The sequence below is a fragment of the Schistocerca serialis genome, chromosome 2 (assembly GCF_023864345.2).
Source record: "Schistocerca serialis cubense isolate TAMUIC-IGC-003099 chromosome 2, iqSchSeri2.2, whole genome shotgun sequence".
NCBI classification, from domain to species: Eukaryota; Metazoa; Arthropoda; class Insecta; order Orthoptera; family Acrididae; genus Schistocerca; species Schistocerca serialis.
This window is the reverse complement of record NC_064639.1, coordinates 629,896,229-629,923,097: the sequence shown is the minus strand read 5'-3', so window position 1 is coordinate 629,923,097 and position 26,869 is coordinate 629,896,229. Positions and strand designations below refer to the sequence as shown.

General features: G+C 41.0%; 1 protein-coding gene across 1 annotated transcript in view; it reads right to left on the bottom strand.

Annotated features, from left to right (window-relative positions):
• LOC126455653 (uncharacterized) overlaps window positions 1-25,983 on the bottom strand; it is a 29,336-nt gene extending 3,353 nt beyond the window's left edge. Inside the window, exons 1-2 of the mRNA XM_050091420.1 lie at window positions 25,933-25,983; window positions 11,842-12,024 (exon numbers count right to left, since the gene is read on the bottom strand). Coding sequence (XP_049947377.1) covers window positions 11,842-12,024; window positions 25,933-25,960 — 211 coding nt within the window. The 5' untranslated portion in view covers window positions 25,961-25,983. The remainder of the gene's footprint in view (window positions 1-11,841; window positions 12,025-25,932) is intronic.
• Between the last annotated feature and the right edge of the window lie 886 nt (window positions 25,984-26,869).

The window sequence follows — 26,869 nt, the reverse complement described above, 5'->3', positions numbered from 1 at the left end:
AAAAATAGAAAAATACATCCAACTGGCTGAGGAAGTCAAGGACATGTGGCATCAGGATAAAGTTGACATTATGGCAATTATACTATCAACTACAGGAGTCATACCACACAATATCCACCAGTACATCAATGCAATACAGCTGCATCCAAACTTATATACACAGCTACAGAAATCCGTAATTATTGATAGATGTTCAATTACCCTAAAGTTCCTAAATGCAGTATAACATATACCATACAGTTAAAAGGAAGTCACGCTTGATCAAGATCCGTGTCACTTTCCATTTTTGACCAGACATAACGTCTGAGAAAAGAAATAAATAATAATAATAATTGAGTACAACAAATTTACGTCTTATAAAAATTGTGATAAACGATTTCTTCATGTGGTCTTGATTAATGTGAGCAGCAGTACGAAAGAAATGAGAAGTGTATAAGGTGACTGTCCGGATGATTGAAATACAAATAGTGGGAAAAAATTAGCAGTCGAGATGGAAGGAGGAATTTAGATAGGGACAGGAATAAGAAAAGCAAGTACAGTGTTCACAATGTGGCAGAGATACTGATTGACAGACAGAAGGAAAACTGTAGAGATAATCCGAGTGGGGAGTTATGCTGATGAAAACAGATAAAGCTTTAATCTACCGCTGAGTGCAATGTGACTTTGTATAAGTCCAACGTTGTCGGTTAGTTTGTTCCGGGTTGTATGGCTGAAAAGGCCCAACATGAACGAAGCTTTGGTGTTACGTAAAGGTACAGCCAAGATGCTAGATGTATCGGACTTAGCGTTCTAGTTATGAAATAACGATAAATATTTAACATTCATGGGAGCTTTGAGGGCACTAGCCACTAGGAAAGTGACGGGGAAAACATTTACTGTTGTTTTTGCTGCTGTGCTCTTCAGTCTGGTTTCATAGGGTTCTTTGCATTAGCCTATCTTGTGCAGTTCTCTTCATCTCTGCGTTACTACTGCATCACTCATGCCCTCTAAGACTTTTAATCCTCTCCACCATACAGTAACTTCGCCATTAGGAAACTGACAATTCCTTGAAGTCTAACGAAGAGTCCCATCAACGAATCGATGCTGATTAATACGTTCTTTCCTATGGACATTCAATATATCCTCATTGGCTATCGCTTCCATAATCGAATGGTAACCGGCGCTGCCTCAGGTGTGGACACAATGGAGTTCGATTCCCGTTACTTGAAGTTTTTTTTTTCTCAGGCAGGGAGGTCTGCAGTGGGCACCGTGAGCCCAAATGTGGGCTGCTGAGGAGGATCAACAGCATCCACCTACCGGTAAAAGCTGCTGGAAGGAGTAATGATGTGCTGATCACAGGCCCAACAATCATACATTGCACATCATACCACCTTGTAGGCAGCAAGTGGGAAACTGGAAGATGGGTAAGGGCTGATGTGTATGTTTACCTTTATCTCCTCATTCGATGTACCCAGTAAGCATTGTTCCGCTGACTCTTCTTTCCAAGGTTTCTCTTCATGTCTAAACTGTTATTAGTTCACGTTTCACTTGAGTACAAGGGTAGATTTCAAATAAATATCTTCAGAAAACACTTCCGTTCATAGAAGTTTGTATTTGATGTTATAAAACTTTTCGTTTCAAGAAATATTCTTGCTATTGCCACCGTGAATCATCTCTCCTTCGGCAGTCATTAGTAGTAGCAAAACTCATCTACCATCTTCAGTTGTCTCATTTCCTAGTCTAATTCCCTCAGCATCTCCTCTTTTAACTCGAAAATAGTTCATTACCTTGTTTCACGTTTGTTGATGTTCAACGCTTTTTCAGTACAGTACCGATTCCGTTCAGCTGATCTTCTAAGTCTTTTGCCATTCCCGACATAATAACTGTGCCATCATCAAATCTCATGTACTATTTTTGCTCCCCCTGATTTAAAATTCCCTTTCCACATTTTTTCATGGTTTCCTTTACAACATACTTAATGCATAGGTTGGATAATATTCACTTCTCACGTAGTGCCTCTCTGCCATGGCCTTCGATTGTTATAAATACAGTTACAAGTACTGTACAACTTTTGAATAAGCATTCGCTCCATTTATTTTCTACCCGATAGCTTCAGCGTTCCAATAATGTTGTGAAGTTAGCGTTGTGGAAAGCTTTCTCTAATTCTACGAATGCAATGATTGCGGGTTTGTCATTTTCTTGAATACTAATCGATCTGCTTCGCTGTCGGTCTCTGCCTGTCTTTCCATTCTTCCCCAAGTAATTTGTGCTAGTATTTTAAACGTGTGAATTATTAAATCAATAGTAACACTGTCAGCAACTATCGTCTTTGGATTTAGAATTTTTGCACTTTTCTTTAATAATAATTTTCCTGTCATATACTAGCAGAACGGTTAGAACAGTTTTGACACGACTCTCTCTCTCCAAAAAGCCTGTGAAAATCACGTCGGATATCCAGTCTCACACATCCTAACTGAGACCCTCCGCTAGCAGAAGTTCCGAGATTGAAATGATTCCTGGCGGACATGCGGCGGCAGCACAGTGACTGAATCGTCACTCTTCTGACAGGTTTTATGCAGCACATCACGAATTCTTCCCCTGGGCCAACCTTTTTATTTGAGAATATTACTTACACATGACATCCTCAATTCTTTGCTGGACGTGTTAAATCTTTGACTTCCCCTACGTTTTACCGTCTCCAGTTCTCTCTACTACCTGATGTCTTTACACATATCCTGTCACCCTGTACCACCTTATTGTCAAGGTTTACCATACATTCTTTTTTCCGCCATTTTTTAGGAAATCTCCTCATACTGTACCTTATCAGTAAAAGCGAGAAACATAACACAGAAATTGGCGGTCACCACGTATACGAAGTTAAGGGGTTCTGTTGCCTTCGAAGGAAAATTACTCATGATGTACGAAGCAAGGAGGATACAAAAAGCAGGTTAGCGCAGGCAATGACGGCATTCCTTGCCAAGAGAAGTCTGGCCAAGTACTTTCAACATTCGTCCGTAGTACCACAGCCCAGGAACACCACACCTCAAACGCTTCAGTTCTCTTCTGTTCTGGTTTTACCACCGTCCTTGATTTTCTACCATCAAAGCTGTCCTCCAAACGTACATTCTCAGAAAGATCTATGTCTGACGCCAACAGACTCCTCTTGTCCATAACTGCCCTCTTTACTTGTGCTAGTCTGCTTATTATGTCCTCCTTGCTTCGTCCATAGTGGGCGATTTTCCTTCAAGGGTAGCAGAACTCCTTAACTTCGTCTACGCCGTTACTGCGAAATTTGTGTAAATTTTGACGCTATTACTCACATCCGCTACTTCTCACGTCATTTTCCGGTTTACTGTCAATCCATATTGAACTTCATTTTTATTTCCGTCAATGCCTCTTCGATTTTTCGATTGAACATTAGCGGCGAAAGACTGTATCCCTGTCTTACACCCTTTTTTAATCCGAGCCTTGATTGTACGTACTGTGTATCACCAGTTTTTGAGAACTACCTTTATGTGCCTTTACCTCTCCTAAAAGTAGACCGTCAGCTAACAGGTGCTAGTTTTCCTTTTCCATTCTTCCGTATATTATTCTTGACGGTCGCTAGGATTCGTGTGATGTTAAGCTGACTGTACGTGGTTCTCGCACCTATCTTTCCTTGCTATCTTCGTACTTGTATGGATGATATTTTTTTGGGTCTGATTATTCGTCCCGTAGATTCAACACACCAACCCGAGTAGTCGTTCCGTTTCCATTTCCCCAAGTAGTATTAGAAATTTAGACGGAATATTATTTATCCTTTCTGCTTTATTTGACCTCAAGCCTATCAGTACTGTTTTTAATTCTTACCTACACTGAGGCGCCAAAGAAAGTGTTATAGCTATGCATATTCAAACACAGTGATATGTAAAGAGGCAGAATATGGCGCTGCGGTCGGCAACGCCTATATAAAATAACAGGTGTCTGCTACAACGGCAGCTTATCAGGATTTAAGTGAAGTTGAACATGGTGTTATTGTCGGTGCATGAGCGATGGGACACAGCACCTGCGACGTAGCAATGAAGTGGAGATTTTCCGGTACGACCTCTTCACGAGTGTACCGTGAATATCAGAGATCTCGAAGAACATCAAATACTCGACATCGCTGCGACTGGGAAAAGATCCGCAAGAACGGGACCTATGACGTCTGAAGAGAATCGTTCAACGTGACAGAAGTGTAAACGTTGCTGAAATTGCTGCAGATTTCAATGCTGGTCCATAAATGAGTTTCAGCGTGCGAATCATTCAACGAAACATCATTGATATGGGCTTTCTGAGCCGAAGGCCAACTCGTGTACCTTTGATGACTGCACGATTCAAAGCCTTACGCTTGTTCTGAGCCCGTCGACACTGACATCGGACTGTTGATGACTGGAAATACGTTGACTGGTCGACGAGTCTTGTTTCAAATTGTATACAGCGGATGAACGTGTACATGTATGTTAACAATTTCTTGAATCCATGGACCCAACATGTTCGCAAGCGACTGTTCAAGCTGGTGGAGACTCTGTAATGGCGGGGGACGTGTGCAGTTGGAGTGATCTGGGACCCTGGGTAAGTTAAGATACGACTCTGACATATGACACGTCCTTAAACAACGCATGTGATCACCTGCATCCATTCATGTCCATTGTGCATTCCGACGGATATGGGAAATTCCAGCAGGACAATGCGACACCCCAAACCTCCAGAACAGCAACAGAATGGCTCCAGGAGCACTCTCATGAGCTTAAACACTTCCACTGGCCATCATACTTCCCAGATATGAGCGTTACTGAATACATTTGGGATGCCTTTCAATGTGCTGTTCAGAGGAGACCGCCAGCCCCAATACTTCAGACATTAGTCGAGTCCATGCCACGTCGTGTTGCGGAATTTCTGCGTGCTCGTGGGGGCTGTACACCATATTAAGCAGGTGTACCAGGTTCTTTGGCTCTTCAGTGATGATGATCCAAATGCTTGGTTTGTAGGGCACCTATATCTTCCTTATAAACTCCAGTTTCTTCGTCTATCAAGTCGTTCCCCTCACAGAGTCCTTCAATGTATGCTTTCCATCTGTCTGCTCTTACCTCTTCATTTAACAGTGGTGGTTCCGTTGTTGTCACTATGTTATCCTTGTTTTTAAATTAACCGAAGTTTGTTTTAACTTTTCTGTATACTGAATCAATTCTACGGACGATTACTTCTTTTTCGAGTTCTACACATTTTTCCCTCTGCCAATTCGCCTTAGCTGCTCTGCAGTTGCTATTTATATCATTCCTAACTAATGTATACTACTCAATTCCTGTCTTTCCCTGTGAATATTTGTACTATTTTCTTCCGTCTATTAACTGAAGCATTTCTTCTTTTTCCCAAGGTGGCTTCGCAGTTACGTTTGTTTGTCTGTTTAACATCCGCGAATGCCGTCTTTGGAGATGTCAACACCTTTTCAACTGAACTGCCTGCTGTAACATTCCTTACCGCAGTATCTCGATCCTTAGCGAACTTCGTCCTACACCATTTCTTCCGTATGCTTATCTCAAACTTCTGCCTACTCTTCACCACTGCAGAATTATAATCTGCGTCTTTATCTCTTCCATTACAATCCAATATCTGATTTCCGAATCTCAGTTTGAGCGTGGTGGAATCTGACTTTAATCCTCCCGTGTCTCCCGGTCCTTTTCCAAGTATAACGCCTCCTCATGGCATTCTTCAACTGTGTATTCGCTGCTACCAACAGAAAATTTTTGCAGAACTCATTTAGACTCATTTCCACAGCACAGCTCATGCTCTCTTGTGACTCTTTCATCTATTCCTTATTTTGGAATCATGTTCCAATCCTCTAAGATTACCAGATTTTCATCTTGCATTCTCCTTTCAATATCCTCACACACTTTCTCTGACTGTTCATACCCGTCGTCGTGTATATCTGAAATGTCATTGTCGGCGTTGGTTTGGGCGTTGTCTAGCCGACGAGTCTGATATTGACAGTAACTCACTCTCTTCCATACTTTCCTATTCATAAAGAATACTACTTCCGATACACCAGTTTCTGTTGCTGTTGATATTACCCTGTATTCCTCCGATCAGAAACCTACTTTCCATTTCACTTCACTGACCCCGCTATATCTAGATTGGGCTTTTGCTTTTCCCTTTTCCGATTTTCTTTGTCTCCTACTACATTCAAAGGTTTGACATTGTATGCTCGGGCTCGTAGAGCGTTATTCTTTCATTTGTTACTGTATTTTTCTCATGGTCACCTCCCCCTTTGCAATCCCCTTCCGGAGATCCGAATGGGGGACTAATTCGGAGTCTTCTGCCATTGGAGGGATCATCATGACACTTCTTCAGCCGCGCAGGATTAGCCTAGCGGTCTGAGGCGCTGCAGTCATGGTCTGTGTGGCTGGTCCCGAAGGAGGTTCGAGTGCTCCCTCGGGCATGGGCGTGTGTGTTTGTCCTTAGGATGATTTTGGTTAAGTAGTGTGTAAGCTTAGGGACTGATGACCTTAGCAGCTAAGTCCCATAAGATTTCACACACATCTGAACATTTTTGAACACTTTTTCAATTACAGACCATATGTCTTATGGATACATGTTATGTGTCATTAATGCAGTGATTTGCATTGACTTATGCACCCTCAAGCTATTGATCACTGCTGATTCTTCCGCCTTTGTGGAACACTTTCCCATCTCATCCTGCATGTCTGTCCTCTGCATCTCTGTCTTTTAAAAGTCCGTCGGCAGAGCGTTGGTGAATTCTTTTGCCAGACCTCTTTGGCCCCCAATTCCGATGTTTCTATTTGAAAACCCAAACAATATTTGGGTTCGAACACTGGACTGAGGACAGTTTGCTTACCAGAGAAACACTCTACCCTTCTTTCTTTATTAGTTTTGTTCTACGTTGCTCTCGTCATTTGATCTAGTTGGACATCACATGATACCCCTTCAAGTTCATCGGTATTTCATTACGAATGTTAGCTAACTCTCAGACGGAACATGCTGAGCTATCGTGCCGGCCCATTATATCACGGGTTCGAATTATAAATGACAACTGTGAACAAAACATGTGTTTTTGATAAGTGAGTTGTGAGCAGGCAGTGTTAAATTGTGGATGGGTGACTGTAATGTATCAGTTTTATTCTACTATGAAACACAATGGAGCAGCATTTACAAATCAATTTTCCAAGAGATTCGCCAGAATTTTCTGAAGTATGCAAAGTTTGTCCCTCACACTTTTGCTCGCAAACAAAACCAGCGACGCTGCTCACCGGCAGTGTCGTAACTTAAATGTAAAACGATGACAGTTACTTTCAGGAAACAAATCATTACGGGTGGTGAGACTTTGTGTTATCAACACGAACCTATCATGAAACTACAAGGTGCAGAAATTGGCATAAAGGGTGTGAACGATTTCATGACATATTCGTAATCAACATTCCAGTCTATGTGGCACACGAGTTCACCAACATCCATAGGAGCTGGACCGTTTCTGCCATTAGGCAAGACTAGGTGGCAGCCTAGGGTGATAAAGTTTTAGGGATGGCAAAGCGGGCAAAAAAAAAAAAAAAAAAAGATATTACAAGTCAAACAGCGAAAAAATTGAGCAAATGAGGGCAAAAAATGAAAAAGAGGAAACATTAAAACACCTTGTCTCTACCTACTTCGAAACTAATGTAGCCGCTACGGAGTACGAAACCGAAGCAAACATGACCGTGATGCGTCTCTGTCGAGCGTTGGAGTGAGGGCGTGCGCTGGCCTGCTGTTATGTTGCGACTTGATACTACCTCACCAGTCTGTCTCTTTGTTTTCATCTCTGCGCATTATTTGAAGCGTCAGTTGTATTCAGTGGTTCCGTTAGTGTTCTTAGTCCCGCCGGAGGTTCGAGTCCTCCTTCAGGCATGGGTGTGTGTGTTGTCCTTAGCATAGGTTAATTTCAGTAGTGTGTAAGTCTAGGAATCGATAACCTCAGTAGTTTGGTCCCTTAGGAATTCACGCACATTTGAACATTTTGACGTTTTTAGTTTAACCATTATTTCCTGTCGATAACCCATAATGCATTCACAAGTAGGGTTTTGTACTCCTCTTTCACCATATCTAAAAGGAGTAAAAGGTAAATGCATAAAAATGAGTTAGTGTCTTTCTGTAAGTCCGCCTTTGGGTGTCCGAAACTATCGGTACGAGAAAAACACAGCACCAGATTTTGTCAAACAATTTAGCTGTCCTTTCATTAAAACCGAGAACACAAAATGAGAAACTGGGGATATTTCTTGTCTTCTATCGATTATAAAGCAATTGAGGGCAAAAGCATGAAAATTAAGGCCTGTCCCCAAAAAAAATGACGACGTTTTGTTACCTTAGTTTAATGATCAAAAGCATAATAGAAGATTTTCAGTGTTATACCGTTGGATGTTGATAATGATGGTTGGCAGGGAGGATTGGGGGAGGGGGCGTGGGAGGCGGCTGGGGGCTTACCGGCCAGATCGATATTAGTAAAAAGAGTAGGCGTCATTTTTCGGTTCTCGACTTGAGTGGCAAAACACCTAGCAGCGGCCCTGCATAGAAGTACATTTCTGTCAGTTTCACATGGTTACATGTTCTATGCGTTGTACGCAAACGGAGGGAGCCTATGTCGAATGCTTGAAGGACGGTAGAACTAACTAGATCCAATAACGGAATGTCATACATATATCTCACGCAACATTTCATGACTTGTTCGAGTCGTCTAGAGTTGAATCGGGTTGAATTACTTCACGGAAAAAATTTTACTTTGGGTAAAATTTGGTGTCTTACATATTATACTGCCAACGGGTTGGTACAAGGTTTAACTTGCTTTGGTTTCGACATCGACTAGGTGTCTTCATCAGGAAAAACCAAAAACATTACGTTCAAAAGATTACAAAACAATTAGCGTAGAGGAAAAATAGATGTTTAGTACAATAAAAAATTATGAGGTAACATGTGGTAACAGTTGAAATCAAACTTACGAGCAAAATACTCTAGACACATAAAATAACTTCTTAAAGTCATGTATAGAACCATATAAGAATTACAGATATTGAAACTGATATAAGAATGGTAAAGGGTGACAATTATTGAACCATATGAAAAGAAGCATAAATCAGACACAAACTACGGAGTGCACACACTTTATTCAACGTGTAAACCTCACTACAGGTATTCGAATTTAGGTTATGACATGTTCGATGTGTCTGCCATCCTTGGCAATAAGGTGGCGCAGAGGAATATCGGAATTCAGCATGATACTCTGAAGATTCGGAACATCGATCGTGTCGATGATCTCCTGAATTGCTGTTCTCAGCTCAGTAAAAGTTTTGGGGTTATTGCTGCACCCCATGTCTTTAATATAGCCACACAAAAGGGTGTCACATGTGTTCATATTCGGAGATAAGGCGGCCAATAGAAGCCCTCGCCAGTGGCCTCTGCGTATCTAGGAGACAGAATGCGGACCCCAAAGTGCTCCTCCACGACATCCAACACTCTCCTGCTTCCATGGGGTCGAACTCCGTCTTGTATGAACCACATCTGGTTTAAAACAGAGTCACTTAGGATAATGGGGATTAAATCATCTTCCAAAACCTTCATGTACCGTTCGGTAGTCGCCGTGCAAGGAAGGAATATCGGACCAATTAAATGGTTCAAATGGCTCTGAGTACTTTACATCTGAGGTCATCAGTCCCCTAGAACTTAGAACTATTTAAACCTAACTAACCTAAGGACATCACAAACATCCATGTCCGAGGCAGGATTCGAACCTGCGACCGTAGCGGTCGCGCGGTTCGAGCCTGAAGCGCCTAGAACCGCTCGGCCACACTGGCCGGCTCGGACAGATTTTTCCGTGACTGAACATTGTACGCCACACAGACACCCGCTGAGGGTGCAGAGAATTGCAGATAGCGAAATGCGGGTTCTCAGTCCCCCAAATGCACTAATTTTGCTTATTGACGAACCCATTCAGATGCCGCTAAACCAAATCATGCATGCGCATACTAATTCCCATCAAGCTCCACGGCAATAACGTGCAGTTTTGACGTCTATCGCAAACCGTTCAGAAGTTATGACGATTTTATTTTATGTAGTTGAATGAAGGTGATCCTGTACTTCCCAGTACAAATGAAATCTACAACGCACAGCACGCTGTACGGGTATAAGGGCCATTCAGGGAAAAAGGGACTGGAAATGGCATCAGACTAGGCGGCTCACAGGCCGAGGTTACCACAACGTGGGCACAAAGCATGTCGCGCCTTCTATTAAGAGTAGAGGGAATCATTACCAAGAGAGTTATGTTCTCACTTTGAAGTCTAGTTTGTTGACTTGAAAACAGATCCTCCGATTAGAGCGATTGCGAATAGTATAAATAGTACTTTTCACGACCTTGAGAAGTTTCTTCATGACTAGTATAAAAATCTTATGTTTTTCAAAATAATTATTCAGTTTCCTACTGTCAGTATCTCGCTAGTAAACTAAATTACCTACATTAAGATCAAAATATCAGGCTGCTGTGTGTTCGACTGTCAAAACCTTTACACGAATGTAACTGTGCAAATAAATTTATACACAAAAGGAGAAAATACGGGTGCATAAAAAAGTGATTTCTGATGATTAGATTACTTACTTTACGAATGTAATTCAAACTGTAGTCAGATACAGCTACCAAGAGTTCAGTGAACATTGGTATCATCAATCCGATCGTCTTGCAATAGGCAATCAAATAGCTGGTATTCTTAGAGACATATTCGCAAATTTCTTGCGAATTTATCTTTTTCCATTATTTTTTGCCCATCACTCTAGCCATTCTTTCATAATCTTGACTCTGCCTCGTGATGACTGGGTGTTGTGTGATGTCTTTAGGTTAGTTAGGTTTAAGTAGTTCTAAGTTTTAGGGGACTGATGACTATAGATGTTAAGTCCCATAGTGCTTAGAGCCATTTTTGAACCATAATATTGATATGTAGATGGCGTTTTGATTATTCACAGAGGACATAGTAACGCCATTCATCATCTCTTCAAAATATTTAACGAACTTTACAAAGAAATCACTTTCACACTTGAGCTCGAAAACGAATTTCGTCTTTTAACTTATTTGGGTCTAGCGTTAACACTAGGTGATAACAAAATTTCTGCGTGATGTAGCTTTAATTTTTACCAAGAGGTACACTTGTTATGTCAGTTCCAATTCCTGTAATTTTATATGGTTTTAAACATGAGAGTAAAATTTTATTTTACGTGGCGAAAGTATATTGCTCGTAAACCTCTTCAGAAATACTACTACATGTTACCTCATAAATTTGTTCAGTATAATAATCATCTGTTCTTGGTTTTTCTGCTACACTAACGGTATTGTAATCTTTCACAGGTAATTGCTTTTACTTTTTTCTGATTAAGACGCCCATAGTCGGTGTCGAAACCACGTGAAGTTGAAACTTGTGGCAACCGGCTGGCCGTATAATACAAATCATATTCCTTTATGGCTGATGGCTCACAGCCATGTTTGTAATTCTAAATGTTAATGTCAAAATTTTTGCATCTAATGTTCGCAGGAAAGAGATTTTCTGCACGCTGTACTTTCTAATAAAGTATTATGCTGGGATCTTTTACTATTTACGGATAGGATGATGTCGGGCCAACTGTTTTACAAAAATGACTGCTGTTCAACGTTCGGTTCAATATGAGGAAGACCTGTGACTTCCTAGTGTTCATTTCGACACTTTTTTTTTTGTCTGTCGTAAGGTGAACAATCAGTAATAAGATTGCATGTCACATTGCGGCAGAATTCACTGTGAAAATCAGAAACTTGACAGGGTCCCATTAAGTAGTGGTACTCACTTCTATTGAGCATACACTCGCACATGCGCTTCATGCATGCGCCGGAGTACGTGATGTACCTTCCGGGAGAGACCTCAGCGCAGACGGACGGCTGGCCGGCGATGCACATCCTGGGACAGGGCGTCTCTGTCGTCGTCGGCACGCGGCCTGCCCGCGCTGCAGAGCACACGACTGCCGCCAGCGCTGTCAACAGGTAGGGAACAGTTGCCGTGAGCGGAGGAAAGCTTTGTGTCCACATTCCCAATGTCTGAAGATGGCGCTTAAGAAACACATCGAAAATTTTTAAAAATGCATTGGCCTTGATTTTTAATGTGTGAAATCTGTTCCCTTTACGGCGGCATCATATTTTCATGTTACTTATATCGTCCTAATCACTTTGTTTACGACACGGTTTTCTGCCAGACAGAACACATCCAGTTTGTGTGTGTGTGTGTGTGTGTGTGTGTGTGTGTCATTGGTATACCGATTAATTTGATGCGTTCTGCTACGAGCCACTAAATCTTCTCTTGTGTCAAGTCATTCTCCTCACTGAGGCCTAATTATTCAATTATTTCATGTATGTACATCAGTCTCCGTCCTTTCCTACAGTTTCTAGACCCTACAGTTCCCTCTAGATCCATCGATGTTATTTCCTGACGTTTTATGGTATATCCTGGCATCCTGTCCCTTATTCTTGTCATTGTTCTCCATATAACCCTTTCATCTACAATACTGCGCAGAACCTCTTCATTTCTTATCTAATCAGTAGATCTAATTTTCAGCACCCTTCACTACCACCGATTCTCAAACATTTCGATTCTATTCTCTTTCGGTTTTCGCACAGTCCATAATTCACTTCCATGCAATGCTGTGACGAAGCGTATATCTTAAACTACATCTTATGTTTAATAATAGTAGACTCACTTTCGACCTCAATACCTCCTTAGCGTGTGATAGCATATTTCTTATGTCCTTCTTGCCTCGTCCGTCACGTGTTACTTTATTTCCAAGCTGCAGAGTTCCTTAACTTCGTCTATTTCGTGGTCACTAATTCCTGTTATTAAGTGCATGATTCCTCTCATTTCCTCTACTCTTCATTAATTCTCTCTTAATCAGAATGTCATAATCAGTACGCTGTACATCGTATTTAATAGATCTTGCAGCTCTTCGTTTTCACTGAGGATAGCAATGTCACCAGCGAATCACGTTATTGATATCCTTTCACCTTGAATTTTAATCTGTCTGGAGACTCCGTCTTTCTTCCGGTTACTGGTTACATGTCTTGTCGATACACGATGCGTGTCTTTAATTCTGTGGTTTACGCTGTCTTCCGCATGCTCAGTTGATCATTGTTGACTGAATCTTCGGTCTTTTTTTTTCTTTTTTTTTTTAAAGCTCTGTCAGTGGACAATTATTGCAATCAGTAACACTGCCGCTCAATTTAATTCCTACTGTGAACTTTCCAGGTAGGTTTGTAAATGCTCTGAGGCTCCTATTGACAGTATCCTTGTAGACAAGTCTAGGGATTAAAAGCAAGAGTAGAAACAAATCATGTGATGCAGCACCTTATGTTGAACGTTGGCAATCATTAGGATACAAAACTAACATATATGAGTGCAGGAGGGTAATAAATCAGTTAAAAATTGAGAATTTTAGGCAGTTACCCAGAGACGTGAACTGGATAGATGTCTACAATACTTCTGACTCAAATGAAAAATACAAAGCATTCATTAACAAAGCTACCTCCTCATTTGAAAATTGTGTACCCCTAAAAGATTACACAAAGAATAAAGGTGTCGTGTGGGACAAAGAGGAAACTGTATCTACTATCTAGGAACAGCTCTGATGTTAGCATTGTAATATGTTATAAAGAATACTGCAAAATGTTGAAGGAAGTAACCCAGAAATCTAAGCAACATTATGGTGAGAGAAAGACAATTACACCAGGCAACAAAATAAACAATATGGAACATCATGACGACAGAGCCAGGTGGGACCAGAAAGGAAGCAAACTCATGGCTCCAAAAATAAATGAGACATTGGTAACAACTGTATTCACCTCTTAAGAAAGAACTTTGTTTCTGTTACTGACTGCCAGAGGCTGCGTGTTTCACTAAAGAGTGCTATGGAATATCTGAGACCAGTCTCTACAAATGACTTCAGTAAAACCCAAAGAAGCAGCATCCATCATAAAACCCTTAAAATCAACGTATTGTTGTGGTTATGATAAGATATATACGACGAAGTTAATCAATTGAGTGTTCATGCGAGTTGAGTCCTATCTTCTGTGATTTGCGTAATCAACCTCTAATCAGCGGAATATTTCCAGCCTCGCTAAAATAAGCTTGAGTTAAGGTTCTTTACAGGAAGCGGGAGAAAAAGATACCATCAAATTATCGACCAATTTCACCTACGACTTATTTCTGTGCAACGATCCGTTGAGTGCTTCTTTGTACGTCTAAAAGTTTGTGTTGCATGCAGCCTACATTAGACTATGTCTTATACGTCGTTTCAGTTGATTATGTTATGCTAAGTGCTTACGCATTCTGTTAACACGTGGCATGGGTGTCAATGGGACTTTTGTGATGACTGGATCATGGGCCCAGAAAGAAGAAATTTTACACTGTAACTGCCACTGTGACGACACTTTCTCGCTATCTTAATTCTATTATTTCATTATTCTATTCTTCGCTGTGCTTTTCAGTAACTATAGTATTTTTTTCAGCATAAAATTCTGTCATCAGCTCAAGTAAATTTTATTATGTTTTACATGTTATGATAATTTATCATCTTCGAAACCCTACAAGTTAGGCATATTACAAATTTTTAGTCATTGGCTCTACATTTGTGTAAAGAATAAAAAGTATACAACATAAATTTACCTATGGTTTATCAGAAGTCAGTAACATATTCACACACGTAAAATGCCATGTCTAGGGAAGCAGCCTACTCACACCTTATAAAATTCTCATCAGTCTTTCACCGAGCCAGGTGGCGCAGTGGTTACCACACTGGACTTGCATTCGGGAGGACGACGGTTCAATCCCGTCTCCAGCCATCCTGATTTAGGTTTTCCGTGATTTCCCTAAATCGCTTCAGGCAAATGCCGGGATGGTTCCTTTGAAAGGGCACTGCCGATTTCCTTCCCAATCCTTCCCTAACCCGAGCATGAGCTCCGTCTCTAATAACCTCGTTGTCGACGGGACATTAAACTCTAACCACCACCACCATCTCATCAGTCTTTCCATTGTGTGCCAGCCTAGTCCACTGTAACTAGCTCTGACGTCATAAATGTTGTGCAATACTTTAAAAATCAAGTAAATAACCTGAAACATTTCTAGCGTGTCAGGAGTAATACTAAATCAATATGAGTTGAATATCAGTTCAATAACTTTAACCATTTTCGAAATTTAGACGTTTTTCTGTAAAAATCATTGGCTCAACAGAAAAGAGCTAGAAACTTAAAAATTTATATTTGGATTCGTTTTTCATATTAATTTAGTAGAAACAGTCTTCTGGATCTCACAAATTAAGATTCTGGTTGAAATTCATGATTTTCTGGTTTTTGTCTTAAAAATTAAGGAAGCAAGATAGATTAAGTAGGCGAATAAATAAGGCTAGGATGTTTAAATTAAAGTAGAAGGGAGATCCGCTATAATCATGAAGATGTGAGAAGTTTCAATTGAATAACTGTAAAACTATAGCGATAGCGTATCTCCAAAGGGCAAGTTCAGAGCTCGTCTACTGCGTGTAGTGTAATTAAATTAATTCTCTCGCCCAAAATATTTTACTTAGCCACGTCAGACTGTTATTATGATTACTTACCTGTGTGCTGATTGCACATTTAAATTGAGAGCTTCATAGGCCATCAGCAAAGGAAGCAATGATTTATTCAATAACTTAAAGTGGTGCATTACTAGCCCAGCGGCTAGTTGGGAGAGCCGATTTGATCAGGCGTTCCCTTAGCCGTCCGCACCGCGGCTTTATATATAAGAACGCTGCGCGAGAGAGTAAGGCACCAGTTCTCTTCAAACGCTGAATAGCACACCACCTGTGCTAGGAGTCGCATCGCGTCGGTATCATTGCTATAAGCAGCCTCGGATGCCGTATTCAGTTACTCGGGATACGCGTAACCCTGAAATCATTTTCGAGTGAAGTGTTAATTCTGGGATGACTTTAATGATCTATCTTCAGTTTGCGTATGTCGTATTTTCACGTGCCGCCACGGGACAAACATTCTACCATTATTTAGCATGGCGTTTGATGAACATTATCATCAAATTATGGCGAGCATTCACTTAAACATTTAATTTGGAAAGTTACAGGTGCATCAGCGCATTAGAGTCTGAACTGCTCTGTTAGTCAGATAGTGTGGATTCTTTTTTTTTTTTTTTTTTTGTTTTGATCTGTGACTTTCAGAATATAGCGAACGTTTCTACTGGATTGTTTTTGATTATGAATCCCAGACCATCTCCTAATTCCTCAGAGCTATCAGCTGTAGCTATAAGTGTATTTCTCAGATGAAGTGGGCACTAGGAATTCTAATTACAGGCTTCACGTTTTGCTAATCACTTTCTGGTTGCCAATATTGTAGTTAGAGAGCCAGTGTTGAGAACGGCAAAAGACAGCATAAATAATAGGAACCTTTTTAATAACAATTAATTTCAACCGCCGCCCCACATATGGTTAATCAGCCAGGAAATCCATCTTTTCTACATTACAAACCAAACATTATATTATCAAGTATTAATTTCCACCCGCCGCCCCACACATGGCATGTCCAGAAATGTACATATTGTATGTGATTCAGCTACTGTAAACTGTCAATCATTGTTTACAATAATCAAATATAATTTATACGGTTCTAGAGATACCATGGCATTATGCTCCTACGAAGAAGAATTTGACGTTTGCCAAACCAATGCTAAGTGAGTTTCCGCAATACGCTTTTTATGCTGAACGTAAATGTATAGCCAAAGTCCTAGGACTTATATTATCGCTAATTTTGTAGGTTTCTGAAGACGACAAATTGATATACCAAAATCGACAAAGCATAATAAAGTTTCTGTATATCATCTTTCAAGAGATGGTTGCGGGACTCGTCTGTTCGGCACAGAATGTCAAATCAATCACTTTTCAACCGTTTAATTTCCAGGCTGTTATTTTATTGGGCTACCAGTTATATTACACCATCTTCAGGGCCACTGACCAACATGTAGGAAGATCCAATCTCAGTTCCGGTCAAAGTAGGGTCCAGCATCTACCAACAGAGGATGTTTTAAGTGATCACTGTACCAAGCAGACATCTACAGATACCAGTCTTTGATTTCTGATCCTATTTTGACTGGAACCGAGGTTGGAATTTTCCTACACGTTGGTCAGGGGCCCTGAAATAATACGGCTTAAATATATTTCATGTGGCATTCTATAATAATTTTCTTTGCAACTGACGACTTAATATTATCCTGATAAAAAAGTACGTCATTTCATCTTGCTTACGCTTGATAGGCATTAATCACCACTTTCCGCTGTAACAGATCGCCAGTTTCGTTTGATCTATCATTTGGTGGTAATTAGATGCCCCACTAGAGGCCTCACTTTGGTTCATTACGGAATAGTCATCAAGTAAAGGAGTTGCAGCGGAAGTCGGATCGAAGGAGTCTCCACTAAATGTGTTTCAGCGACCTACTGACTCACATTTAGTGCTGTAGGATCGTTCTGAAGAACTTGGACAACATAACAAATCAAAGTACAGGAAGCTAAAGCGGCAGGTCTGTGGAATAAGGCTTCTCCATTCATATGGAAAACTGCTCATTCGTTATATATGACACTTTGTTATTTAATGACATGTTTATGACGGTCCTCATATTAATATTCTGTTTATAAAAACCGATTACACTTAATTGTGTTTATTACTGGTGTAAGTCATGTAAGTTAATTTTTCTTGTGTCCGAATGGTTACTCTACAATGTTGCAATGTAAGGAACAGCAATGTATTGTACATAAAACGCCAAATGTGTTGTAGAAGATTCACTAAATGTAACAATAAAGTAGAAACGACGTGAGAATTGTCTTGGCAGCGTATGTCGAAGCTATTGTAAGAATGTACTAAATCTAATATTCATTTGCAATTATATTATAAAAAATGGTAATTTCTGAAAACTATTTTTCTAAGAATTATAATACTTTCTATGTTATTCCATGAAGCTCTCCCTCCTCACTCAATGAAACAGAAAATAGCAGTCAACAGATGACCATTATAAGATTCTGTCGAGACATCAAGCACAATTAAGAAATGGTCGGAAAGGATTATAGTTCTAAATCGTGATATTCCAGCACATGTCAGTGGTGTAGCAGCAAGTCAAATAACTCATGTATGAAGTAGGAGAATAAAGGAGGATTAGAGTTAACATGGACATCGAAGCTATTAGGAACAAGGCAGAAGCTTGAAGACAGGAAAAGATGAAAAAAATCAATGGTTCACTTTCCAAGGGGAACGTAACGGCATTGCTGTAACTAATAAAATTAATAAACAACAACAGAAAAAATTTATGTGGATTGTCTGACAGTGTTTTAAACTGCCGTTCGCCCTTATTTAGGTATATCACTGAGTCACTCTACTCGGCTAATTAAGTTGAAGGTGATGCTTGAGTGATGATTGAGGAAGAATCTGGTCTTCAATTTAACTTCTCCATCCCTGTAGTTACATGGTGTTTCGAGAGACACAAAACATCTATGCTCTCAGAATTTACCCCATTTTCTAGGCGTACAAGAAGCTCATCTATCTTATTTTTCAAACCTCTAATGTTTTGATGAAACACACAAATTTTATTTCTTTGGATACTGCTACAGACATTATGGCACTGTTCTGTTTTAATCTCCTTAATCTCTGTCTGTAACCTGACCCTAACCTAAAAAAGGCGTCCCTCTGACTCTAGTAAACACAGATATTTTGTCTTGTGTGCATGTGGCCCCCCTTACATTTTGTGCAACAAGATGCACTAATCTAACCTTCCACCTCCTATTCAGGGGCAGGCCATGACTAGTGTATCCCCATCTAATAATTGCATCAACAGGCACAGTACAGATATGAGTTTTAGTTTCTGCCAACAGTAACACCCCCGCCCCTCCCTCCACCCAGCTGTTACACGGTTGATGACAGCCGTATTAACACAGGACTGGTCATGGCGCTGCAGAACATGCACAAACCCCAAACCCCACACGAGTGTGAGCTGTTGCTGCTCCTATTGCATGCAGGTCACACCTACTGGCTAGGCACTTACCTGCTCTTCCTCCCATAAGAACATGTTCCTCACCATCAAAATCTTTGCACAAGGTACCTAGGTTTTCTGTAACCTGGCTAAGCTTAGCACTAGGTTTCACAATGCTTGTGACCTGGTACTCGACTTCTAGCCTATCCTGTAGCAGCTGGCCTACACCTCTCTCATGGCTGCCACCTAACAGCAGGATTCTTTTCTTTTTGCTTTACTCCCGACCTAGCATAACAATTGTTACTACGAGTCTGCTGCACCATACTTCGCTCAAAAACTGTTTGAAGCTCATCTACTTCAGGTAATAAATCAAACTGATCGCTCACTGGAATCTGAAAAGTGATTTCTGGGGATATCTCCTCCTGACTACGACTTGTTACCTTTTCCCAGCCCCCCTTGTCTCTTTCCCTCTTCAACCTGTCTAATTCGAAGTACCCCATTCCTAGCTCAGACTGAAGGGCACAAATCTTTTTTCCCTGTTTCACGTTTTTCTTGTCACGGCTACATAATCTACAACTCCATTGGCGAGCCTTATCAGGCAGTATAACAGCTTCGCCGCTACAGTCACCCCAGTGAAACACCAACCCACAATCCTGACGCTTACCCCTGTGCTCCCTAATCCACGACAACATCTTCGTCTGTCACGCATGACGGCAGATTAAACAGTAGAAATTACTCTACAAACAATTCCGCTACACCAATTAATAATTGGCATAAAGTAACTTAGCTTACCTTGAGATGAGCAAAGAACTTCTGGACGTCAGGTTCATTGTTGACATTGCTATCCTCAATGAAAGTGAAGTAGTACGAATCTGTTGAACTGAATGAACAGGCTAAAGATTGCAGAATATGGTTAAAGAGTAAATTGAAGAAAGACGAAACTAGTGAGAAGTAGTAGAAAGGAGAATAGCGAGGAACTGAACATCGCGATTGATGGTCACTAAATAGATGAAGTTAAGGAATTCTATTACCTAGGCAGCTAAATAGCCAATAACGGCCGGAGAAAACAATAACAAGATGGACGGACAGGACGAAAAGGCATCAGCTGAGACGTCGATGGTACAAGAGGTAGCTGTAGAGTTTAAACTGCAGAGAAAGACGGATATTGGAAAACATTTAAGCAAATACTTGAAGGCGTAGATTGCAAGTGCTGCTCTGAGATGAAGAAGTTAAACAGGAAAAGAATTTGTAGAGCGTCGCATCAAACTATCAGTAGACTGATGACTCAAGAAAGTAAAGAAAAATAAGTACACTTCTGTGACGGTGCTTTCGATTATTAGCTCAGTGTCCGTGGAAGGCCATATGAATGCCCCCAATGCACAATATTGTTCTCGATGTCCTGTGGCCGCCTCGCGAAACATACCGCGAACAGCAGTTAGCTTATATGAAAAGATATCTGAACACGATGGATCTGTTGTATCAAGAAACATGATTCTCATGACCAGGTGACACGTTTCCAATGGTCCTCGTTCCAGTCTCCATGGATGATCCCGTAACCGCTACGAATATATTGAGAATGTCGTTAGGTCAACACGCGGAGAAATCGTCTGCTCCTGAGATAGCTTTCAAAAACAGTGTTCTCCGAAACACTTGCGGCTGCACTACCACAGTAGTTCCTGTCACCATCTTACTTTACACAGAGAGCGGACCACCGAACTGTGCACTCTGCACTGAGGCGAGGGCATCCCACTCCTTGTCGCCTACTACTAGTTTTGCCGTCTCTCGCCCACTTTCCATGTTCACGACAGACGACCAGTTTCGCTGTTTCCGAGATGCTCGTACCCACGTCCCGAGTCGCGACACTATGCACTTTGTTTACGTCGCTTCCGTTAGTGGATATCCGACTTGCGGCTATTATCGTCACTAGAATAATTAGTTGTCTCTGCTCCGCTCATAAAGCTTTGTCAGAAACGTCTTAAGAGCTTGTAAGTGTATGCAGGGGAAGTTATGTTGAGAAATGACTTATAAGAAAAAAAAATTCCTACGTGCGCCGTTGCAAAATTATTTAACATTGAAGTTAGGTAATCAGGTCTTCGCGCGCACATATTCAAGCAACCCGCCAGAGACACTGTCGCCAAACACGTGCTTCGTTTGGTTTTCTCAGACATAACAAATGTAGCTCTTTCTCAAGTATCTTAAATTTATCTATTCCTTAAAAAGCAGATTTTAAATGGTAATGATGATTTGAAAAAGTGGTTGTCACGGTCCCACAGGTGTCTGTGCATTGTCACATTTTAGCTGAGGCCAGTGCTTGTATTTGTTCAAGTTCAGTGCTAAATAAGTCGTGAACGGCGTAACGTATCGAATTTTTTCTTAACGAGATTTCAGAGTGTTCCTGGCCAACCTGCGTACTTTCCTTACCTACAATACCACCTCACGGCATTCAGTCTCCCGGTGGGCAGAAGTCACACATTTTCGGTTCATAATTCAGTACACTAAAGGGATTATCAAGGGCGTCAGGCGCAATAAGTACGAGTATAGTAGGAGATGGAGGGTGATTTCACACTTATGGAAGCACTGTTGGGTATTAGCTATTTCTCCACGAATGTGTTATAAAAACAAAGACCACATTTTAGACTGATATCGCTGTTATATCAAAAAGCTAATATGAGGGCGTGTCGATTTTCTTCTGTGCCAGCATCAGTGAATAGAGAAGAGGGAACGACTGCACTGGAAATCCCACTGCGCGTTCTCGCCGATATCACTTACTTCTTTTATTCAGACTGTTGTTATACGTCGGACGTGGAAATATACATCTTTAACGAATGCTTTGAAATGAAACACTTTATATTGGTTTTGATGAGCATGTACAATACTGTTATTATAGATGCCACTGGTCAAGGCTACGAACTACAAAAGCTATTTCAAAATTTCTTTAAGATTTTCTTTGTGCCTATATTACCTTCGTACTCTGAGAATGGACTCTTTTCCAACCCTCAGTCTAACACGTTCCAGTATTGTAGGAATTTTATGCCTGGCCAAATGACCAGTCGTAATTTTCCACTCGTATTATTATTTTGTGTCTTGACGGTCGTATGCAAGACTTTCTAGTTGTTTGGAAGAAGTGAGTGTAAAGCGTAATGTCTTGTTGGTGCTGTCGATGACGTTGCGATTGAAAGGAATGGTTGCTAACTTGTGCTTCCTCTAAAATATACTTCTTCACGATACGCCACGAAGACACTTGGAATCTGAGATATGATTTTGGCGCCAGTGTAGTGATCAGGAGATTCATTTCAACACATCTGCACCTGTCACCCTCTTCCAGTGTCGATCAGAAAAAATGACGATGACGATCATTTCTGTGCCCAACTGGAGTTGCTGAAAATTTAAAGGTAGCGATGACTGTGTAGTTTCGCGTGCATCAGACGGGCCTATCTCTATGGAAGGAAGAGAGATGGGGAGGGAAAGCGAAAGAGACAGAGGGAGAAGGAGAGAGAGAGAAGGGTAGTCTCCAACTGATTGACAATATCGATCCCATTGCCTCACTGCACTCAAGTTGATTTTGCATGCTGCCCTTTCAGGATCCAATTTATTCAAGTTTCCCCAAAGTTTCATAAATGGGCTTTGAAAAGCAGCACTAACAGCTTTGCTGTAGAGATGGATTCATATCATGAGGTGTCACTGCCTCTCCTGTTGGTTGATATGAAAAGAAAGAATTTAGAAATACGTTTGTTGCGTGGCCAACTCTAATTGTCATATTAATTGATTTTCCTCATCGCCATACGCTCTTACGTAATTATTATATTTAAAATAGAATAGGGACCTTTGGTAATGAGATGTCATTAGTATGTAATACCTGACGACGGCATAGTAAGTATTTGGAAAATATTTACTTTATGGTGAGGACAATAATCATTAACAAGAGCTCCACTTTCAGTCAAAAAATAGAAAAAAATAAAAATAAAGAACTGTCTCCAGCTTGCTGGCGAGACTGTCAAAACATGCGATTAATTGCGATTGCTCTGCTGATCAGAAAACAGAACTTCATGGACAATGGGAACATCTGGTTATTGTTTTCGCCTTGTAATTTTACAATGTACTTCATTCCGAAAAGAGAATGTGCCCGCGATCATCGAACCCGATATCCACCTCCGCTAGCCACTTAAGGACCCTTAGCGATCTCTGTTACTTCCAAGAATCGACCCTCTCAATCTTATGAGGATAATTGAGGAGTTCTTGGATAATACGTGCTCCGGTTTCGAAATCCTAGTTAACCAGCCACTACTGTAGGGCGCTTATCAGGCACTCTTCCACCGCTGGTCTCCAGTGAATCTTCATTTACAATATTCGTAAAGCGTAAAGGCATCCTCCTTCATCATATAGAGCTCCGACTGAACGTGTATCACTTTGAAAAAAGTCAGAACATGTAAGTGATTTTGTCATATGTCAGGTGTATTTGTCGAGGAATCTCAAAAGTATTCATAGATGAAAATGTCCGATAACTTGAGTTTCTTAAAGTCTCCAATAGTACAGGGCTATTACAAATGATTGAAGCGATTTCATAAATTCACTGTAGCTCCATTCATTGACATATGGTCACGACACACTACAGATACGTAGAAAAACTCATAAAGTTTTGTTCGGCTCAAGCCGCACTTCAGGTTTGTGAGGCCAGAGCGCTCGAGAGTGCAGTGAGACAAAATGGCGACAGGAGCCGAGAAAGCGTATGTCGTGCTTGAAATGCACTCACATCAGTCAGTCGTAACAGATCAACAAAGATCCACCCACTGCTAACTCCATTCGGCGATGGTATGCGCAGTTTAAAGCTTCTGGATGCCTCTGTAAGGGGAAATCAACGGGTCTGCCTGCAGTGAGCGAAGAAAAGATTGAACGCGTGTGGGCAAGTTTCACGCGTAGCCCGCGGAAGTCGACGAATAAAGCAAGCAGGGAGCTAAACGTACCACAGCCGACGGTTTGGAAAATCTTACGGAAAAGGCTAAAGCAGAAGCCTTACCGTTTAAAATTGCTACAAGCCCTGACACCCGATGACAAAGTCAAACGCTTTGAATTTTCGGCGCGGTTGCAACAGCTCATCGAAGAGGATGCGTTCAGTGCGAAACTTGTTTTCAGTGATGAAGCAACATTTTTTCTTAATGGTGAAGTCAACAGACACAATGTGCGAATCTGGGCGGTAGAGAATCCTCACGCATTCGTGCAGCAAATTCGCAGTTCACCAAAAGTTAACGTGTTTTGTGCAATCTCACGGTTTAACGTTTACGGCCCCTTTTGCTTCTGCGAAAAAAAACGTTACAGGACACGTGTATCTGGACAAGCTGGAAAATTGGCTCATGCCACAACTGGAGACCGACGGCGCCGACTTCATCTTTCGACAGGATGGTGCTCCACCGCACTTCCATCATGATGTTCGGCATTTCTTAAACAGGAGATTGGAAAACCGATGGATAGGTCGTGGTGGAGATCACGATCAGCAATTCATGTCATGGCCTCCACGCTCTCCCGACTTAACCCCATGCGATTTCTTTCTGTGGGGTTATGTGAAAGATTCAGTGTTTAAACCTCCTCTACCAAGATACGTGCCAGAACTGCGAGCTCGCATCAACAATGCTTTCGAACTCATTGATGGGGACATGCTGCGCCGAGTGTGGGAGGAACTTGACTATCGGTTTGATGTCTGCCGAATCACTAAAGGGGCGCATATCGAACATTTGTGAACGCCAAAAAAAACTTTTTGAGTTTTTGTATGTGTGTGCAAAGCATTGTGAAAATATCTCAAATAATAAAGTTATTATAGAGCTGTGAAATCGCTTCAATCATTTGTAATAACCCTGTATTACAACGTTAATTCGCAAAGCCCTTTCTCATGTTATTATAAGCTGTCAAAAACTACTCAAAATGCGGAAACCGAAAGTATTAACATGTAACTGACCCTTACCTGCATGACAGCAAAAGAGTGTGTGCAAATAAAAGTAAAACAAATTTTAAGTAATAAGTACCTATTAAGGAATCAGCTGATTAATAAACACAGTTCCTCAATTGGTTTGAGTTCTGTTTTGTAAGATATTACACTTCACATCGTCTACCGCTCCTCCTCTTCTCACATCTAATTATCTTTGTTCTGGGTATACGCTTGCGTAGGACGTTGACACGACAGAGCTCTGGTATACTTTAATACTTTTCCTTTTTCAACACGAATAAGGCCTTAAAGAGGTGTTGAGCAAAGTTTCAGTGTTTCTAGATCACCATGTTATTTGCGAAACTCGAGATGCACTTACTTTCCTTTCAATACTCGACAGAGAAAAATATAAATTGTCACGTCTAATCGGTATACTGCATTGCTCGCCAGAGTATAAGTCTTCAAACGAAGTACTCGGTTGCCAAAGCCGTACTGTTTCATACTTAACAGCTCAGTTCTGGTACAATTCATTTCTCGCGAAAGTTGTTTTCCTTTATGAGATATGGTGTCTCAAAATATTTTTAAGAATAGTCCTCATTTAAGCAAATGTTATCATAAATTGATTCCGCTTTTAAAAAATTGATCCTAAAAATTAGTGTTTATCGGTTACCAATTATTATATTGCGATGTGTATTGATACTCCATACAGCACCCACAAAATTGCTCCCTTATCTGGTTACTAGACGGCTGGTTATAGGAGAGTGGTGTCTCAAAATATTTTTAAGAATAGTCCTCATTTAAGCAAATGTTATCATAAATTGATTCCGCTTTTAAAAAATTGATCCTAAAAATTAGTGTTTATCGGTTACCAATTATTATATTGCGATGTGTATTGATACTCCATACAGCACCCACAAAATTGCTCCCTTATCTGGTTACTAGACGGCTGGTTATAGGAGAGAGCGGCACTTTCTCACCGGAACTTACTTGCGACGAGCAGTAGGCCGAGCTTCATGGCGCCTGGAAGTCAATATTAACTTTCCGCACGGCGGCTAGATGGCGCTATTGGCTTTTATAGCGTTGCCGCGCCGCTGATATGCGATGTCGTTTCAGCACGTGGGTTGTTGATAACCTTCCAGTATCACTGATTCATTTCACTACAAGCTGACTGTCTCGTGCCGTCAAATACAAGTGCAGACGCAGATATCAATCCAAGTGTAAGACAATGTTTCAGTAGAACTGTCCTTTGAAATCAAACGACCTGTGACGGAGCGATAAACTAAGTTCCGCCGCGCGGTGTGGCCGCGCTGTTAGAGGCGCCATGTCACGGACTGTGCGGCCCCTCCCGTCGGAGGTTCGAGTCCTACCTCGGTCATGTGTGTGTGTGTGTGTGTGTGTGTGTAGTTCTTAGCATAAGTTAGTGTGAAAGTCTAGGGACTGATGACCTCTGCAGTTTGGTCCCTTAGATAGTCACAAACATTTTTGAACTAATTCCTTATTAATAATAGCGTGTAATAAAATGGTTTGTTGAGTCCGTCGCTGGTTTGCAGGCTTTTAGTTACAATGTGCTCAAAATTCTGGTAGTCCTGAAGTAATGACTTTGTAGCCAGTCTGTATTTATAGAGGGCAAACGATTTAATTAACTCGACCCAGATTAACAATTGCGGATACCCGAGCTGCAGAACGTATCTAATCCAAGTATCTAATTTTGATGAGAATTTCCCATTCAGTTAATCTTCGCAAGGAACAATTCCAAATTGCTGGGACCACATTCTGCGTTGTTACAATTCCGCACAATTAAAAAACACTCTTCATCAAAACTGAGTCAACAGAAGACAGCGTCAGCAAATCGGTATTTGACAATTACTTTCATTTTCATTACACTTACATATGCTTCGCAGTGCTAGACAATAAGAGGGTTTCG